Raw genomic sequence first — 20,133 nt, forward strand, 5'->3', positions numbered from 1 at the left:
ACTTTCTTTTAGCAGAGTAGAAATTACATCAGAGTGTCTTTGAAATGAGTTTGGGAGTACTGTTCTTGATGGTAGGCACCCTTCTCCTTTTCAGTATGCTGTGTGTCCTGGGTGACCTTAGGAAGAAAGACCACTATGGCTCGAAGGAGATTTTATTGATGTCATAATATCTGCCACATGATGGAAACTAGGGCAGCCTGAATATTTTCTGCTTAGTTCAAAGGTTATATTTTGAACAGGCTTATATAAGTTAGCAAAACAAACAAACCTCTCCTCTTCCTGTGGCATTTCATCATCCTCTTCCCATTTCAGCCTCTTCCCATCACTTCCATTCCCACAGCTATCAGTCTGTCTACTACTGTGACTTGTACCCAGACATGTTCTCCTTGAGGATAGCCTTTCTCAGTTCCCTACATGCTGTGCCCTCTTCAGCTTCAGGCATTAAGCCTCAATTTTTGGTGCTTGAGTCTTCCTTGGGTGTAGCCTCATGAGAACAGACACACCAAGTGGGCAAAGAAGAAATTGAAATACTCTAAGCAAGACATTATTGGGCAGCCCTGTTTAAAAGATAGAAAATTCAGAATGAAAGGAGGATAATTACAGTGCAGAATGACAGGAGAATGAATCCAGGCACAAGGGGAGGAGGGGGCTAGGGTAAATGTCACCACATCAGCTTTTTTGCCCCCTGCTGGGGAAAGAATCTACCTAGTTTGGGCTGAAGCCCCCCTCAAAAGGAAACTAGGTCATGTTTAGCCTTGAGATTTATTTCTCTGTACTTAGGTAGTGAGTTTTTATATGTCTGGTCACATTTTCTGGTCGATTTCCACTGTGATTTTGGAGACTTTTTCCCCCAGAAAGTGTTACATACCAATCGATAATAAAAATAATAGTTAAGAATATTAGCGTTTCACTTTATGGAATAGCCTGTGTACACTAATGATAGTATACAAGTAATCCCTGTTGAGTGAGCACACTAAAATATAAAAGAAATCAAATATATTTTAGTAAATTCTAGTTTTGAGAGTTTTCCCTGACGAAATGTAATGTGAATATTTAAAGAGTCATGACGACCCTTTGACTGTCAGTATTTAGGGAAATTGTCTGTTTAAATATGGCATAGAAAATGTTCTGAATCTTGTTTCCTAATCAATATTTTAGAGCTATAAAGTTTTCTTTGGTATTATTGTGCCATGTTTCACAAATTTTGACATGAAATGTCTTTATCGTCGAGTTCTAAATCTTTCTTAATTTCCATTATGATTTTCTTTTAAACCATATTTAGTTTACCAGCATATTGAAATGGTAAAATCCATCCTTTCGTTTATTAAGTTCTAAATATTTTGTAATTTTGGTCTGAGAAGAGAGGATGTGTAATACCCATCCTTCAAAACATTGCCTTAAGAATTCTTCGGTGTTCCAGTGGTTAGGACTCTGCGCTTTCACAGCTGAGGGCCCAGGTTCGACCCCTGATCGGGGAACTAAGATCTCACAAGCCTCATGGTGTGGCCAAAAAAAAAAAAATCCTTAAAAAAACATTTGTTTTAAAGAATATTTATCCTCTGTTATTTCAAGGTGTGTGTGTATCTAAACAATAGGGCAGCTTTGTATTGTTGATTACAGATATTTCGCTCTCTCCCTGCCTGATAGAACTGTCTGAGAGGAGTGTGTTCAAGTCTCCAATAATGACAGTTGATTTTTCTGTTTTCCCTTACGGTTCTATATATTGCTTGAGGCTGTATCATCAGGTGCTTATCTTCTTGCTCCATCATCTTGTCCTTTTATCAGTATAAAATGACCCTCTTTATCTCTCATGTAGTTTATTAAGATCATTGTGTACTTTGATTTATATTTGCCTAGTATAGCTTTATTTTCTTGAATTTCCAGCCTTGCTTTGTCTTTTTGTTGTAAGCATGTTTCTCGTAGTCAACATATTATTGGATTTGGAAAATATATTTGGAGAATCACTGTCTTTTAATTGATGAGTTTAATCCATTTATGTATACTATGATTACCATTATGTTAGGATTTCTGTCATTTTATAATTTTTATTTAATAATGAATTTTGATACCTTTTTGTTTTCCTTCCTCCTTTCTCTTTACAAAAGCAAATGTTATGCTGTTTCTAATAATGTGTATCCTGTTTTTGTTTCTAAGGTGGTTGCCTTATTTTGAGATTTGTAAGCTTATTTATCTGTTGGCTTCTTAAACTCAACTACGTTTCTGCCTCCATCTCTAATAAGATGAATATCCAATGGACTCTTACTTCCTTTTTGGGCTACCCACCCCCACTATGTTGATATTTTCTAGATTCTAGGCTCTGGATCATTTTGGTTATTTTTTTTCCCCTTTTCTTTTGTCCTAGAGTTTTTAGAAGACAATGATAGACATTGAAAATCTCATATTGCTTCTTTTATTGAAATACTTGAAAACTGTGTTTTGGGAGTGTTATCATTATAGTTCTTTATGTGGCAAACCTTGGGTGTTTTTAAAGTCTAATAGGTTTATTACGCCCTCACATTTTTTTTGTTTGATTTTTTTTTTTTTTGCGGTACGCGGGCCTCTCACTGTTGTGGCCTCTCCCGTTGCGGAGCACAGGCTCCGGACATGCAGGCCCACTGGCCATGGCTCACGGGGCCAGCCGCTCCGCGGCACGTGGGATCTTCCCGGACCGGGGCACGAACCCGTGTCCCCTGCATCGGCAGACGGACTCTCGACCACTGTTACGCTCTCACATTTGATTGGCAGTTTGAATATACAGTTCTGTGCTCAAAATTCTTATCCTTCAATACTTTAAAAATGTTACTTCAATATTCTGAATTCAGTTTTGCTGTTGAGAACTCTAATGTCACTCTGGGTCTTTTTTAAAAATATGGTCTGTTCTTTCTGTCAGGATGCTTTTTATGTTTTTCTTTGTATTTGATATTCTCAAATTTTGCAATAAGGTGTCTTATGTGCAGTATTTTCTTTATTTGTCTGTTTGGTACTCTGAGTCCTTAGATTGAGGTCTTTGAAATTCTTTAATTTTGAGGAATTGGTCATTATTTCTTTAAATATTTCTTCCTCTCAGTATACTTCTTTTTCTGGGATCTGACTGTTGGCAATTTCACTTCTCTTTTGTGTTACAGATCTCTAAATTGCTGAATTTCTGTTGTTGTTGAGTTTACTATCCTAGTGTTCTTTATGTTCTTAGAAACTGTAGGTATAAGTCCATCAGGAAGGAGGATTTTGTGTGTGTACCTGTCGTTGGGACGCCTTAGAGCCTCCTTCTCTTCCTTCTTTCTTCTATTCCCTCTCCGGCTCTTGACCACTGTGTTCACCAGGTTGAACCAGTTGCTTTGGTTCAGAACCAGCTATTATTCCTGTACGTAACTCTCATCCCGGGGAGGGGAGTGGGTGGGCTTATCAAATCTACTTTCCAGGCAAGTGAGGAACTTGGTCACAGATTTTTGGCCTCCATTTAGTGTGGTGAGTGTCTCCCAACCCCTAGTTCCACACGGGGAGCCTGGTTCTACCCCTGAACCATGCCTGGTGTATTGTAGGTATATTGACCTAAGGATACCACAGGATTTAAATGTCTGTTGTTTCTGCTGGTTTGGATGAGTCCTGGAGCTGGTAGACTTTTGGCTTGTACTCCCGCTGACTTCTGAAACTATTTCCTTTCTGTTTCTGTTTCACAGAGATGGGAAACAAGTTTTCAAGTGCAAATTTATTTTAAAAGTCATTTCATTGCTGTTGTTGTTGGGCACATGTGAGAGGAGAGGTGGGTTTCCATTTAAAATTTCATTGCCGTCTTGACTGGAAATTTCCTGATTGGCCTTTACTGTAAAAGTGTTACTGTGTTGTTACAAGTGCAGTTACTTTGTTCTGCACTTATAACAATAAATCTTTCTTTGATCCTAGTGACTAGCTGTTTGATATTTAGAAGCATCTAAGATTATTCTGACGGGAAGCATATTTCTGTGCCAGCGGAACCACAGAGAGAGTCTGCTGTTGTCTTCCATTTAACCAAATACGTAACTGCGGAGTTTGTCAGAAGTTTAACTAATTCATTAGATCTTCTTCTCTTCTCTTCTCTTCTCTTTTCTCTTCTCTTCTCTTCTCTTCTCTTCTCTTCTCTTCTCTTCTCTTCTCTTCTCTTCTCTTCTCTCTTTCTTTTCTTTTTTTTCCATTTTTCTTTCTTCTGTCCCCTTTCTTTTTCTTTCTTTCTTCTAATTCATAAGCCAGGATGTTTGAGAGAGGGGAGCATGGACCAGCCTTATGAGTGGAGACAGCTCATCTCTGACAAATAACAGAAACCTCCTGTGGTTTCAGCTCATACTCAAACATTCTAGACTGAGTAGAAAACAGCAGGTAATGGATTCAAGGGGAACCATCTCTGACGTCTTAACAGTTAGGAAGTTTATTTGAGAGATGGACAAAGAAGAAATGAATGAAATGGGAGGGAAAACTCTAAGCCTTATTCCCTCCAACAGCAGTTCTGTTTAAGTGAAATGAGCAGAAGGTGAGTGGAGAGAAGCACTTATCATCAGAACAAGAAAGTTCAACTATCTAGAGTAAAAGTTGATCAGCATATTAAAATATAGGAGATAGGGCTCCCCTGGTGGTGCAGTGGTTAAGTCTCCCTGCCCATGCAGGAGACACGGGTTCAAGACCTCATCCGGGAAGATCCCACATGCCACAGAGCAACTAAGCCCATGTGCCACAACTACTGAGCCTGCGCTCTAGAGCCCACATGCCACAACTACTGAGCCCGTGTGCCACAACTACTGAAGCCTGCGCACCTAGAGCCCGTGCTCCACAACAAGAGAAGCCACCACAGTGAGAAGCCCGTGCACCGCAATGAAGAATAGCCCCTGCTCGCCACAACTAGAGAGAAGCCTGTGCACAGCAACAAAGACCCAGTGCAGCCATAAATAAATAGATAGATAGATAGATAGATAGATAGATAGATAGAGAAACATCCTGTGTATTGTTAACTGTGGTAGAATTATCAAGTTCTTTTTCCCTCTTCCTGCTCAGTTTTCTGCCAGTCATTGAAGATCGCTTTAGTCTTTTCCTGAAAACAAAACACATGTGCATGTACTCAGGGTCATAAAGAAATCAGACTAAATAGTGAAATCCAGTAGCTGACATGAAAGGCATGTCCTCGTGAATACTTTTTTGGTCCATTTTTTATGCGAATCTATGTCTGGGCCGGAAACCGAAATACTTGTAAGATAACACTTCTCTCTGTTTACCATAGTAACAGCAATAACCACCACCACCACCACCATCAGTAAGGAGAAGGCTGCTCCTTACACTGAAGTTCCTCCAGGGTTCTCTTCCATTTCTATATCTTCTCCTTTGCCCTCTCCATCCAGTGCTATGACTTCAACTCAACCCACATGCCTCTCAATAAAATCATCCCAGAGCTTTCTCCAGGGCTCTGGGGCTGTATAACCAGCTCTCCTTTGGACATCTTCCCCTCGATCTCTTACCCCCTCGAATCCAACATGTCTACAGCTGGTCTTATTATCTCCCACACGCAACTTGCTCCTTGTTTTTCGTGCCCTATTTCAATGGATAATTCTACATTCACCCGGTTACCTAAAGCAAGAACTTGAGGGTCATGGTAGGTTCCTCTTTCAACCTTCACCTTCATTCACAGAGGTCCGATGACTGTAATACCTGAATATCTCTTGAATCTGTATCACTTCCTTGTTTAATCCCTGCAATAACTTCCTAATGCCTGTAGCACAAATCCAGACGCCTTAGCGAGATATAAAACTCGACACCCTACCACCTTCTGCTGTGTTGGCTTTGCCTGACTGTCTTCTGCACCTTTGGGTTAGAGGCTGATTCTTCACCTTTGTACCTTGGCATCTGCAGTGTGCCTTAGTATATAAGTAGAACCTCAGTAAATTGAAGAAAGAGGGTGAGAGATGTTTGTGGCTTGAAAGGGGAGAGGACGATTATCAGAAGCTGCGTGCAGATTTTCTAACAATACTTGGAGATTTTTTTCCTTCTTAATTCCTAGAGACACTGGCTTTTCAATTTCATGATCTTTTCTGTGGCAGTGAGTCCACAGCCAGTATTTCCTGAAGCCTCCTGATTTGCCTGGCACTGCATTGTGTTCTCTACGGATTACCAAGGTGAGACATGGTCTCCACCCTCAAAAGATGCATAACGGATGTGGGGAGCTAAAATCAGGTCATGAAAGCATTGACAGTGCAACGTAAACTTCTGCTTGCCTGCCGTCGTGAGAAAGGAGAACAAGCAGAAAAGGTGGTTGGCAAGAGATTATGGAGGAGGTGGGAATTAAGCTGGGTGTTGTGAGGAAGTCATTGTCTCTTCTAGATGTGGTAGTTGTATTCTATTTCTCATCTTGGAGTCTGTTCATAACAAAAGCCCTTCAGCACCATTTTTGTTCACGTACTCGGATCAACCCTGTTAGTCGCAGGTGATGAGTCTGGAGATGCCTGTTGAAGGGTAGCACCTAGGGAAAGAGTTTGTGTGACACTCTGGAGAAATAAAAGGTGAAAAATAACGAGGGTGTCGGACTGTAGTTCTCAAGTACAAATTAGTTTCATAGGATTTAAAATCTTTATTCCTGATATTGTCAAACATAGAATTTTCTAAAGTTTTATTATTTTCCTACTAGTTAAAAAGAAGTCATTTAATTTTGGTGAACTAAAATTTTAGACTATTTAACCTTTACATGCCTGATATTAGTGTTTCCTCAAATGCAGTGATTCTCAGGTAGATAAGCTCATTCTTGAACAGTGAGAGAGAGGAGTTTTGTGCACATGGAAAGCAGGCTGAGAGATCTCTCCGTTTGATCACTTTGTGTAAACCTATGCCCTTGTATCAATATTCTTTTCACTTGAGGGTTCAGATTGCCACTGTTTGGCAGGAAGTAAGGGAGAAATTCTCTTACTAGCACGTGATTTAATATGTTGAGTGACAATTTGTGCTGTGTCAGTCTGCTTAGGGACAGGATTGGAGGGGGTGGTGATGAGCTAGTGTATATGGTTGTGAGAACCTTTCAGGTATCTTTGGAAAGGAACCTTAGACCCTTGGGCTCCACTTCCCCAAAGCAGCTTCTCATTGACACGTTTCTCCTTGTAGGAGTGAGTCAGGGAATAGCTGGGCCCAGACTCTCACTTGCTGCTTTGCTGTGTCAGGTCCTGCCCCAGAGACAGGGCCTGCAGCCCAGAGAGCAGAGGGCCAACATCCAGTCTCCTGCAGCCAGGAAGCTGCTAGCGTGTGACCCACTCTGGAGGTTGTCTTGTCCTGCTGCAGAGCTGGTCATATTTTGCAACTTCTGGCCAAGCCCTGAATTGGCAGCTCTCGTGCAGGTAAACGTTCAGGAGTTTACTTTAGACTCCGCGCTGGGGTTACATAGGAGACCTTCTTAGTTTTGAAGGGGGTTGTTGCCCAGGACGACTGAACGACGCACAGAAGGGTCCTGGAAAGCTGGAGCTCCAGGTCTCATTTGCAGGAAAGAACTGGATGGATTGAGCTATCCAGGCACAGGGGGAGAGGCAGCCTTTGTTTCAAAGTGGACTGTATCCCAGGACGAAAATAAATCCAAAGGAAATCATAGAGATCTATCAGTGGGTTTGGGTTCATTTGCCTGAAAATGAGCCCTTCTTTTTGGGGCTGAATGATTCCAGTTAGCTAAATACGTTTGCGGTGAAGGGCAGTAGAAAAAGGAACTTCACTGAAAGAGGAAGCATATGGTCTTCTGGGCTGTGTGTTTGTGAATGGAGAGAGAGCAAGGCTTTGTAGAGTGACTTTGCCCAGGGAGAAGACCTGCTCACAGAGATCACATTCACCGCTCACCCCATTGTATCCCTCTCCCTGACCATGCACTTAGGAAAGAAAAAGTTCAGAAAACTCCCTCAGCGCAATCTTCTGCACAGGATCATGCATCCCCCTAGCTGCTTCTATAAGGGGTCCCTTCTTCCAGCCATCACCACCCCCTCTAATTCCTCCTGGCCTGAATTCTGCTTCTCCAGATCGCCACTTCTAAGATTCTTCTAGCCTTAGTTGTAAGCTAGGTCAGAGTTAAGTAAGAATTATTTTATACAGTCAATTTTCAAGATTAGTATCTTGGGAGCGAGCTTCATCAGAGCCCGGGGTTGCTCTTGTGCTCCATTATCAGCAGAACTGAAATCCATCTAAGATGGTTTTCCGAGAGCACGTTCCTCGCTGTTCCTGGTGTTCATACACCCTCCATTTCTGGGACTTGGGACTGAGGAAATACGAAGGTTTAATCAGCTGGAAGCTGTTTGTGGCTGGGGTGTGACCCTCCACATTGTGTGTCATCTGCCACGGCAGTTTGTTGAGCCACTCTTGTGACCCGGCGTTTATAAAATCAAGGCCAAGCCAGTGCTGTCTTAATAGAAAGTCGCTGCCCCGGAGCAGTTACAATTTAATGGGGACTGTGACTTTGACTGAAGGGTCCAAGCTTCAGTGCGGGCTGTTCAGATGTGTTGATGGCAGCTGGGAGTACCATGAAAGCGAGGAGACCAGTCGAGGGACACGGCTGCTCTTCTGAGCTTTTCTACCTTCTGCATTTCCCACCCACGCCCATAATGTGTACAGATGGTACAAACGCATTTCACAAAATGGTCCTCCATGAACGAATAAATCATGCAACCCATTTAAGAAATGCATTTTCGTTTGGGTTTAAAGTCATCCCCTGCAGTCACTGCAGGGGTCTGGTTCTTGTAGAACATCCTCCCTAATGTTCACCGGGAAATGGAAGTTTCTCTGTGTCCGGGATTTAATAAATTGGGCTATTAAATTGTAATCCAGGACACCAGCTCAGAAGATAAGGTCCCTTTCAAGTTGTTGAATTTGTTATGACTGGGTGGTGATTGGCAGTGGCTTAAAGGGCCATCATGTGACTAGAAAGTGAGAGGCTGGACCCTGCCGGACTGGGGTAATGCTCTGGATTGTTTTCGAGGTTATCACTGATTTATGACTGTGCTCCTTAGAGACCAGGAGGTCACTGTGGCCGCCATTAAGGCTTTCATCTTCCGTTTGATCTGATTTTGATTATTGTTTTTTCTTGTGGGGAAAACACTCCTCACTTTGTATTACCTATAATGTATTTTAAGCATCTTTGGTTAAAATAAAAAACACCAAAATCCCTAAAGACAGGGCACCAAAATCCTCTCAGGCTGCATTGTAAATGTATTTTTGGATTTAATTTGATTGACTAATCAAGCGATACCATGTAGTTCTTAGTGGAGGTTTTTTTTTTCCTCCTCTGAGTATTTGAAAGTTGATGGCTTTTTCTCCTCCGCAGGTGACCGTCCCAATCTTCCTAAGGAGGACACTCCTCCCAGCAGCCTGGACTCATTTTCCTCCCCATCTCCCACGGCTGCCGCTGCCCATGGGCCCCCTGGACCAGACAGAAACCACCTTCTTGCAGATGGGGGTACCTTTGGGGACTGGGCATCCACTGCGTAAGTAGCTGTGCTTTTCTGTTTGGTGCGGAGGCAGGGAGGGCCCTGAAATGAAAGTGGCCCTTCATTTTGAAGTTTATGTGGCAGGTCGATACTGAAGCCGTTAGATCTCAGGACCTTTGTTCTCTAATTAGTGGGGCTGCCAAAAGGAGAGGGTCCATAAAACAAGGCCTTTCTTTAATAGGGTGTCTGTGTTCCCAGTATGGAAGGGGTGGGCAGGTGCTATTTCAAATCTGTTTTAAGTTCAATTCATGGCGGTTTGGGATTGCACGTAGGAAGGTTGCTGTTGTCCTGCTCGGGATGTTTTCTCGCTAGTTATTGCAAACTTTTAGAAAGATGCAAATGCGTGCGTTGTGATCAGTAGACTTTCCAGGCTTTCTATTGGATGATATCTTAGTTATATGAATTTTTGCAAGCTTTATGCTAGTGTCCTGCTCTGTTTACTCCGTAGCACCCTGCATAATTGACAATGGATGGATGAAATACCCGATCTTAGTTTCTCAGTTTGGTTGAGTGCCAGCCATGAGCAGATCAGCTCAGGTGTATTAAGACAAATAATACCAATACAAACAAAATACCATGGACCTGGTTTGACCACATGAGGGTTTGTCTTTCTCTGCTTCCCGAGGCTGTGGCGTAAGTGCAGGTTGGTGGTGGTGTGGAGCATCAGATTTCAAACAGATGCTCAGAGAAGGAAAAAAAAAAAAAAAGAACTCTGCTAATAATTACATGACATTACTTGATTAGTCAATCAAATGACATCCAAAAATACATCTATAATTCAGCCTGAGAGTATTTGGGTGTCCTGTCTTTAAAGTTAAAAAAAAAATGTTTTCAAAAACTCAAAGTTGCTTAAAATAAGTCATAGATAATGATGTCATTCTACCCTAGCTGGGCATTCTTGGGACTTTAAATGGAATTGGAGAGTGTTTCTCACATCACTTGGCTTTTTATAGTTACTGCTGGATTCACATGAACTCATTATGAACTTAGTAAGTATTACAAGAGGCTGGGAGAAGTTGGGCATGCTAAAATTTGGGGGTGACCTGAAGACTTTGAAAAACTAACCGAAAGTCCAAGTGGAACTCAAAATATGGGTACGCATTCTCCAGATGAGATTTTTTTTCCCCTTCAAAATTGTCCTATATGTATCTTTAAATGCTGAAGACTGTGTATTGTGGATTTAAACCGCAGAGTACTCAAACAGGCCTGTCATTTTTGCTATTCTTTTTTCAAAATAAAAATACTCTTTCACTTTTGTGCTTGCTACAAGCCACAGTGACCGTGGTAACATAGGAACCCAGCCTCTGCAATGCTGGGCACTCCAGCAGTGGAATTTGGGGTATGTGTGTGTGCGCGCGTGTGTGTTTTAAAGCACAAGCCAGGTCTCTAATTATTCCTGTCAGTAAGTGTCTGTCACAGTCAGTGGAGAGCATTTTAGTCAGTGCCTCTTACTCCACAGTGGTTCTGTGGAGAAGTGACATTCCAAGCCACGATGCAGGCAGCGCTCAGTTCACAGCACATCCATGGCTGAAACATGAAGAGCTTGATATTTTTGGTCATCAATCAGATGAGGAGTGAATCCCCCCAGCTTCCTATTCATGCAAATTTTAAAATGTCATGGAAAGCACTCCAACCTTGGAGAGGCCCGAAAGGGAGGGGCCAAAATAAGTAGCTGAAACAAGTCTGGAAAGGAGATTTTTGTTATAGTGGAGACTTCCTGCTACTTGAAGAGCTTGATTTTTTGTCTTCTGGGCGCTGGATAAAACGCATCTCTCTCTTACATATATATAATAGAATTCCTGTGTATCTTTTAAAGGACTTACTGGTAAGCATATCTCAGTGCAGATTTCTCATGAAGTCGGGGAGCGCCTCTCATACTTGAGGACCGTGAGGACCCCCTGCAGGGCTTGTGCAGCCCATGGCGCTGGGCCCACACCATAGTGACGCTTAGGATTGGGGAGAGCCTGCAAATGCGGATTTCTAACGTTTTCCCCGATGATGTTTGGCAAACCCTGACATAGACTCCTGTCCGCCCCTCCCCGCATGGTTCTAGGCATGTGCTGATGTAAACAGCTTCTCTGAGGAGTGTAGTTAGGAGAAGTGACAGTGCTTCCTTCTTTTTTCTTTTCTTTTTTCTCCTCTCCCCTCTCCCCTCCTCTCCCCCCTCCCCTCCTCTCCCCCCTCCCCTCCCCTCCCTCCCTTCATCTCCCCTCCCCTCCCCTCTTCTCTCTTCCTAGGATTGTGTTTGCTGTCTTCAAGCAGCCCTTGGGTGCCCCTGCAAACTTTGATTCCCTCTGCCTGAAATGTCTCCCTTCCTTTCTGCTCAAGACAATCTTGACCTGTCTTGAGGATCTAATTTAGTTTTCACTTTCAGGTAGCCTTCTCTAGGGCTCTAGTCTACTGGAGGGTTCGGAATAATCCCTTCCTCTGTCTATACCCAATACGTGATGTTAGAAAACGATCCCCTTCTAGTACTAGTCAGTACTTACCTTTTATTGTTATTTGATAGTAGTATATGTGTGTGTCTATCTATGTACCTACATCAGTGTCTCCATCTGCCTGCCTGCTTATCTATCAGTCTTGTTCAGTTTGGGCTGCTATAACCAAAATACTTTGATTGAGTGGCTTATGAAGAGCAGGAATTTATTTCCCACAGTTTTGGAGGCTGGACGTCCAAGGTCAGGGCGTCAGCCTGGCTGGGTTGAAGTGGGAGGCTGCTTCCAGTGTACAGACGACTCACTTCTCACGTATCCTCACATGATGGAGAGCAGAGAGCGGAAGCAGGCTCTCTCGTGGATCTTAGGAGGACGCTAATCCCATTCACGAGGATTCCACTCTCATTGCATCCTAATTTTCTCCCAAAGGCCCCACCTCCTAACACCATCCCATGGGAGGGGGTAGGGTTTCAACATGCAAATTTGGGGGGGTCACAAACATTAGATGCATAACACTATCCAATCTTTCCCTCACTCCAAGATCGATCATAAAATTATTTTTTAATAGATTTAATTAATTAATTAATTTATGGCTGCATTGGGTCTTTGTTGCTACACACGGGCTTTCTCTAGTTGCAGCGAGCGGGGGCTACTCTTTGTCGTGGTATGCGGGCTTCTCATTGCGGTGGCTTCTCTTATTGCGGAGCACAGGCTCTAGGCGCATGGGCTTCAGTAGTTCTGGCCTGCGGCCTCAGTAGTTGTGGCACGCGGGCTTCAGTAGTTGTGGTTCACGGGCTCTAGAGCGCAGGCTCAGTGGTTGTGACGCATGGGCTTAGTTGCTCCATGGCATGTGAGATCTTCCTAGACCAGGGCTTGAACCTGTGTCCCCTGCATTGGCAGGTGGATTCTTAACCACTGTAGCACCAGGGAAGCCCTCGATCATAAAATTCTTGACAATAAAATTGGGTCTCATACTCTTTGAACTTTTTAGTGATATTGACATAGTTATTAATAAATATTTTATTTCCAATTTAAATTATTATGCATTTATAAAAATACTTTTCTTTTGGAAGTCTCATTTCTTTCTGTGTGTCATTGAATGTCTCTTAGGCAATTTAAAACTCTTTGGGAATTTCACAGAATTAATCTCACCATTTTCTCTTTATAACGTTTTTCTTTATTTCCTTAGCACTTATAAATTTAGTTTTCATTGTATGTGCTTTTCTTTTTGTTTCTTTTTTTTTAAATCCATCATCTCTGCATACCAGCTGTACAGTATTGATTATAGTAGGATCTGAGTAAATCTGATTCAGAGCCCTTTTAATAAAACCGAAGTTGCTGTGTAGTCATTAAAACTCTTCTCAGAGCCTTAAAAAGGAGGCACTGCCTGGACTGCTTGGTTTTAATCCAGACTGGTGACTCTCTGTTCCAAAACTTACACCTGCCTTATCTTAGGTCCTGAAAAATGAAGCCCAAATGTATATAGATCACATAGGACCCCAGTAGCTCTATTGCACAGAAATGCCATGACCCCAGCTACCAGAAAGCAAACTTATGCAGGAAAACCTACAGCAGCTGATATTCTGATATAGGCAGTGTGTAAATACAGCTGTAGTCTCTGACAGGTAGAAAACAATCCAGCAGAATTGGATTTCTTGGGTTTCTGCTGATGTTTATGACTTGTGGGTATTATTCATTGCAGTCAATCAATCTGTAGCTATTCCTTACCTGTACACTCAAGGTGATGGGTGACTTCATTGCCAGTAAAGAATTGCTAGCTCAGTCTCCTTGGAGGACATTACATCATAGATCAAGGTATTTCAAATGTTCCAAAGTCATTTTTTTTTCCCAGTAAAGTAGTTTTCTCTTCATTTTTAAATGGTGGAGCAGGTCCTTGATAAGTAATTCTTTTAGGTTTTCTGTCACAAAAGAAAATCTCTTGTAAGTAGATACCAGGAGTTGTTATCTGCTTCCTGTACAGATTTCAAATGAAAAGGAGTACCTCCTGCTAGCACGTGTCCGTAGTCAAGATGGCAGCAGCATCTTAGAATAGTTCTTCGTAGCTGGGAATGTTGGTACCCTGAGATGTAACTCAGTGTGTGCTCTGGCAGGCTGGGAGGGCAATAGATCCTTCTCTCCCACCCAGTGAGAGGCTTGTCTTGGTTTGGTTTATCCTGAATGTGAAGGTGTTCCTAACAACGTCTATCCCCGATGCTGCCCTGAGCCGCTGTTGTGCCTCAGAGGTACATGCCTCCCCAGGCTTGGTGCTAGTCGGTTAAAGGCATTAGACGGTAAGCTCCCATGCCCATTTACAGCCTCGTGCATGTCATCTGTAGACTTTGTGTGTGCTCACTGGTGACCATTTTTATTCTTGTCTATGAAATAATAACTTGCCTCCTTTAAACTGGGCAAACACATAGAGGTTTCCCATAGACAGCTACTTGGCATTTGAGATTACTTGACTTGGTTCCATGATTGCTTTTCAGGGAGTTGATGAATTTTGCTGGGAGATAGCAAAGTACCCCTTAAACTGGCTTTGTGTCTGTGACAACAAACCATGAGTGATTTGTCTGAAGTTCAGAAAAATAATCACCTTAAACAATTTTTAGCAGGTTTTGGTGAAATTGGGTGCACACTTAGAAATTATAAGGTAGCAGTCATGGGCAAACTTTGTCTTCGCCTCTTCCCTTCGTCTCTCTTTCTTTCTGTTCTGTCTCTCCTCCACCCCTTCAGGGAGGGCTTCCTCAACCCCATTCCTCCTTGACTTTACTGCTCCCAACCCTGCCAGGGCAGTCAGTTCACCCTAGAAGTTGATGTCTTAAATTTTGATTGTTTCAAAAGAAAAATAGGGCATTTAACTTTTAAAAGTTTTCTCTCTCTTGGGGGGGTGCGTATCTGCTTTTTTGCTAACTTGACTAAGATGAGCACATATGGCTTTTGTAAAAAGGGGAGAAAAGTTATGTATATTTAAAAAGAGATCAGGAGACGGTGGTATTTAACCCCCAAAAGTGAATTGCCCATCACAGGCATTTCCAGCATCTTTATTGGCTAGTTAGGACATCATATCCTAATAAGGGGAGCACCTTTTCTTCTCTGCTTACCTGTAGGTGGACCCTGGTTATAGAAAGTGGTGGGTTCCATTGACCGGCGTCTCTAGTAGAGCTGGTGCCTTCATGTGGCGCTGGGTGCTGTGAGGAGTGGATTGGAAGCCAGTCTCCCATACCTAAGTGAGCGGCAAAGTCCCTGGTGGGTTCAGAAAGATGGAGGTGTAAGATAGCTCGTAGGGAAGCACATGAATGAGCAGGAGTAGACCGCCTTGCTGTGAGCCCCGGCAGCCTTGTGACTTCTGCCCAGAGCTTAGCCCATCTGGACCTGTTGGGGGCTGGGGACTTAGAGGGGGCAGAAGCGTCTGCGTCAGCAGTGGCTGGTGGTGAGAGGCTGCAGAGAAGGCTCGATGCGGTAGATCCTCTCTTGCATTTCTCAGAATCAAAGACTGTGGAGCATTAACTCTCGGGGGCCACAGACTTTGTTGTAGCTGCTTTATAACTATGTCATGTTGATCCTCACATCAGACCCAGTGAGGTAGAACTATGTTCTTTTTTTTTTTTTTCTTTTTTTTTTTTGCTGTACACGGGCCTCTCGCTGTTGTGGCCTCTCCCGTTGCGGAGCGCAGGCTCAGCGGCCATGGCTCACGGGCCCAGCCGCTCCGTGGCATGTGGGATCTTCCCGGACCGGGGCACGAACCCATGTCCCCTGCATCGGCAGGCAGACTCTCAACCACTGCACCACCAGGGAAGCCCTATGTTCATTTTTAAAGATAGAGAAATGGAGGCACAAAGAAGGTCAGAAATTTGCCCCGAGCCACATGACTAGTAAGGGGCAGAGAAGGGTTATGACCCTGATCTGTCTGACCTCGTGATCTGTGGTTCCCTTGGACTTGTTTTACTGTCGGTATGGAAAGTCTGGTGGCCTATGGGAACGTTGTTCAATTGTAGTTTGCCCCCGATTCTGAGACCCACAGTGAGCTAACAGTGGCTGCCAGCTGGCCGCTGCCCTTGTTCTGAAGAGGGAGGGCTGACCCTGTGTTAAGACACGTTGCTGTGGTTTATAGTTACCTACGGAGAATAAACCCTTGCATCTGAATTGCGGCACATTCACCATCCAACACCTTTGGCTGAGATTTGCGGAGGAGGGCATCCTCCCTGCCGCAGAGCTGGGAGACGTGGAAATTTGATATTTTGCAACAGAGGAGCATCCGTAATCTTTTCATGAGTAGCATGATATCCGGTACAGCTCTTGAAGCTAATCTCGGGGCCCACGTGCTTGGCCATCGACCCTCAGTCTATTCACACTCATTGGGGTGGTGGTGGTGGATAACTGTAGTCCTGTATATCTTCTTCAATCTTCTCTCCAACTCAGTATAGAAATTATGCCATCCCGACGGACCGCCTAGCGTCCTCACAGCCTTCCATACATGTCCCTTGGGTCCTGCTGGGGTATTTTTGGTATTTGTATTGTGTACTTGGCACTTGCGTGTGGCCTGATTCACCTCTTCCTTTGCTGTGCTCTAACTACAGGTTCTGAAATTCAGAGATTTTATTTTCAAGCCAAATGGTTGGTCATTCATCTAACTTTAAAGCCCCGTAATGAAAGTTGACTTTCCAAATTAAAGACGCCGGTCTGAATTTTTGTAGTAGCTGCTCTACTGCTTAAGATTCAAACAAACAAACAAACAAAACTTAAGTCTTCTCCTTAGTCTTGTTTTGGTTTTGCTTTTCTGTTTTGTTTCACTGGTTTTTGCTATTGTAATGTATCATTTGCTCTGCATGGACTGGTTGGCTGGGTCTCAATATTGAAATGCAGGCAGGGGCCTTGTGAGCTTTCTGTGAGCTGGAAGACCGTGGTGTAGACTGGTAAAGCACTGATTTTAGAGTCAGACAAGCCTGGCTTTGCATTCTTCTCCTGCCACTTCAAACCTTGGAGGCCTTATATAAATTACGTCAGCAAACCAAGGCTTAGCAAGATTATCTGCAAAGGCGGAGTAACAGCACCCAGCCCTCTTGACTGTTGTGAGGTTTCAAGGTACCACATGTCATAAAACCCAGTCACGGCTCCCCTGGGAGCCCTAGGCTTGCATTTTCCTTTCCTCCGAGAACTTAATTTAATATTCTTAGTTGAACTTGACCCAACTTCCTGGTTCATCAGTTATGTAATCTCCCCACTAAATGGCTTAGGGAAAATAGGCTCTTTAGTCCTGGAGAAGCCTTTAGTGTTGACCTGAAGTTGCATTGTTTCCAGCATTTACAGTAGTTATACCAGGAGAACCCGCAGCTCCTGTCCTTGCCTCGCTGTGTAGAAAGCTCCTCTGTAGAAGCTTCGGAGAATAGGGCCCTTGGGTAGCTCATGACCAAGGCGTAGTGTTCCCAGTGGGACCCAGCCAGCTCTCTAAACTGTTCTGAGCAGTATGGGAAGCTCACCTATCACCACAGGTAACCCGTAAAACAGCTTGGTAAGTAACCAGAGGATTTTCTTAGCAGAGTAGTGCTGTACCCCTTTTGAGCTGTGCTTGGGAGCCCCTGTTTTATATGTTCCACCCTCACGTTGGCTGTTGGCTGTCTTCCACATACGAATTGAGCTTGTGGAAATATTCCCGTCGGTTGCCCTGCGGGACCATAATGCTGAGACCTCTCTACAGCCCCATAATTCTCTGAAACGCAGCTGCAGCTCCTTTTCTGTTTGGCTAGCAAGCTAAAGTTCAGGCCTGGTCCCTGATTCCACAGTGATGATCTGGAAGGAAGAGAAATGCAATTCAAGGAGCACTTTGAGTGAAAGATCAGTCAGAGGTGTAACTCTCAGTTCTCTCATAGCAAACCCCGAGAAAATGATCGGCCTGGGGGTGAACTTCGTAAGATATGGGCTGACTAGGTCTAGTGGTGTCCTTTCTTGTCAAGGAGGGAAACCCCCCAGCAGACCCAGCATCCTGGGGGGTGAGGACTGAGTGTTCAGTGTGGTTGTATCCAGCCTCAAAAGGTTCTGTCTTATCTGTGTTCGAGAGATTTCCTTCCGTGCCTTTCCTCCTCTCCCTGCCCACCTCCCTCCTTTTCCTCAAGGGGGACCGAATTCTTGCTTTTATGTGCTGGCTCGATCTATTGGCTGTCTGCCTCCTGCATGGGAGGTGATCCTGAGCAATTAGTCAGGAGAGCTCCTGCTGCAGGAAAGCCCTGGGTGCTTGCAGATCGGCTTTTGGCACACACAGGAGTCCCAACGCCGCAAAGCCAGTGAAGATGGAGGAAGACGAGTGGGCTTTCCGAGCCCAGGGGAGTTTACCATCATTATCTTCACCTCTTCCAACTCTCCACTACGAAATGGATTCACATCTGATCCATCTCATCCAGGGGTGAGCAAACAGTGGCCCACCACTGCCTGTTTTTTTTTTAATAAATAAAGTTTTATTGGAACACAGCCACCCAGTCATTTATAATTGTGTCTGTGACTGCTTTCGTGCTGCTATGATGGCAGGGTTAAGTAGTTGCAAGACCTACAGCCTGCAGACCCTGAAGTATTTATCATCTGGCCTTTTGCAGAAAAAGTTTGCTGACCTCGATCTAATCTATAAACAAAACTGATCTTTTTGGGAAAGCCCACGCTCCTTAAAAACCAGTTTCAACAGTTGTGGTAATTGCCATGTTTTAGATGGGCGGTCCAAGTGATTTTTAAATGTAACTCTTAGGAATCTTTTCATGTCATTGAACTAACCAAAAGTTTTCCTTATGGCTTTTGGATACCTTCAAGTGTGTGATCATAATTTCAAAAGGCTTGTTAGCGCTTCAGTGATTGAAAAATTTATTTGGGGTTATTCTTTTTACAACCTGTTGTTAAAAAAATTTATTTTGAAATAGTTTTAGATTTACAGAAAATTTACAAAGATAGTATAGAGAGTTCCCATAGACCCTTCACCCGGCTCTACTACTAACATCTTACACCAAACCATGGTACTTTGGTTAAAACCAGGAAATTCACATTGGTGCGATACTGTTACATACAGACTTTATTTCTGTTTCACTAATTGTTTCACTCATGTCCTTTTGTTCCAGAATTCAGTCTTGGATCATATGCAATCATACTGCACTTAGCAACTTTTTTCTCCCAATGGTGACATTTACTTAATATTTATAGTTTTTCCCCTTTGACAGAGTTCGTTGTCTTTTGGTAAAGAAAATGATTCATTGGTGAAGATGTAAGCTTGGAAAGCAGAGGCAATATACCTAATGCTCATAAGAAGGGCTTCACCTGTTGAGTACTCACTGTTCTCCAGTCACTGCTGGGTGCTTTATACCTGTCATCTTATTTACATCTTACTGCCACCCAGCCTGTTAACACTTACTTTCATTTTAGCTAAGGACACTGAGACCAGGGAGATGGTTACTCTCCCAAGTTTCAGTTGTGGCTGGCTCTCAGCCCAGGCTGATAATGCCAGCTCTGCCCCAGCCTCTGAGAGTGAGAAGTGTCCTCCCCTCTCTCCCCATTCCCCTCCTGCCTTCTTTTTTTTTTTTTTTGCGGTACGTGGGCCTCTCACTGTTGTGGCCTCTCCCGTAGCGGAGCACAGGCTCCGGACGTGCAGGCTCAGTGGCCATGGCTCACGGGCCCAGTCGCTCCGCGGCATGTGGGATCTTCCCGGACCGGGGCACGAACCCGTGTCCCCTGCATCGGCAGGCGGACTCTCAACCACTGCGCCACCAGGGAAGCCCTGCCTCCTTTTTTTAAAAAACAAAAAAAGGAACAAGCTGAGGGAGATTAGGAAACTGCAAATGGGCACACTGCCAGGGCTATCTTTGGAACCCAGGGTCTGTGTAGAGTGGCGGTGTCTCATGCAACTGTAATCGGTGTGATTAAAATCCTTCAGTCACCCTGCCTGTGAGCATCTGACTCAGTGGACCTGCGCAGTGAGTGCCTCTGACTCTCCTGTGTCTCCATTCAGCTCCTTGTGTCCCACTCCAGCTGCTCGCTCGGAGGGACCTGAGGCTGTGAGCTCCGTGCGGTCTTGTCAAAACGGGGCTTTGACCCGACATTGACCTGGAGTAAGTCACCGTCACCTTTCTGCTCTCGGCTTCTCACGTGTCGCGTGGAGCGGTAGCATAGCTGGGAATGAGTGAATTAGCGCGTGCCGGTTGTGCCTGGCGCAGCGCCGACTGTGCCAGGATGTAGGGAGGGCGTGATGATACTGACAGTGGCGCCGT

At 44.0% G+C, this 20,133-nt stretch overlaps 1 protein-coding gene across 5 annotated transcripts in view; it reads left to right on the plus strand.

The window, feature by feature from the left end:
* The window catches only part of ARHGAP10 (Rho GTPase activating protein 10), a 325,463-nt gene that overhangs the window by 289,697 nt on the left and 15,633 nt on the right, over nt 1-20,133 (plus strand). For 4 of the 5 annotated variants that reach the window (XM_033402919.2, XM_004263621.4, XM_049709070.1 and 1 more), the window contains one exon: nt 9,299-9,458. The exons of the other annotated variant lie outside the window; for it this stretch is intronic. In XM_033402919.2, coding sequence (XP_033258810.1) covers nt 9,299-9,458 — 160 coding nt within the window. The remainder of the gene's footprint in view (nt 1-9,298; nt 9,459-20,133) is intronic. 5 annotated transcript variants of the gene reach the window in all.

Source organism: Orcinus orca, chromosome 4 (genome assembly GCF_937001465.1).
Source record: "Orcinus orca chromosome 4, mOrcOrc1.1, whole genome shotgun sequence".
In the NCBI taxonomy this organism is placed as follows: Eukaryota; Metazoa; Chordata; class Mammalia; order Artiodactyla; family Delphinidae; genus Orcinus; species Orcinus orca.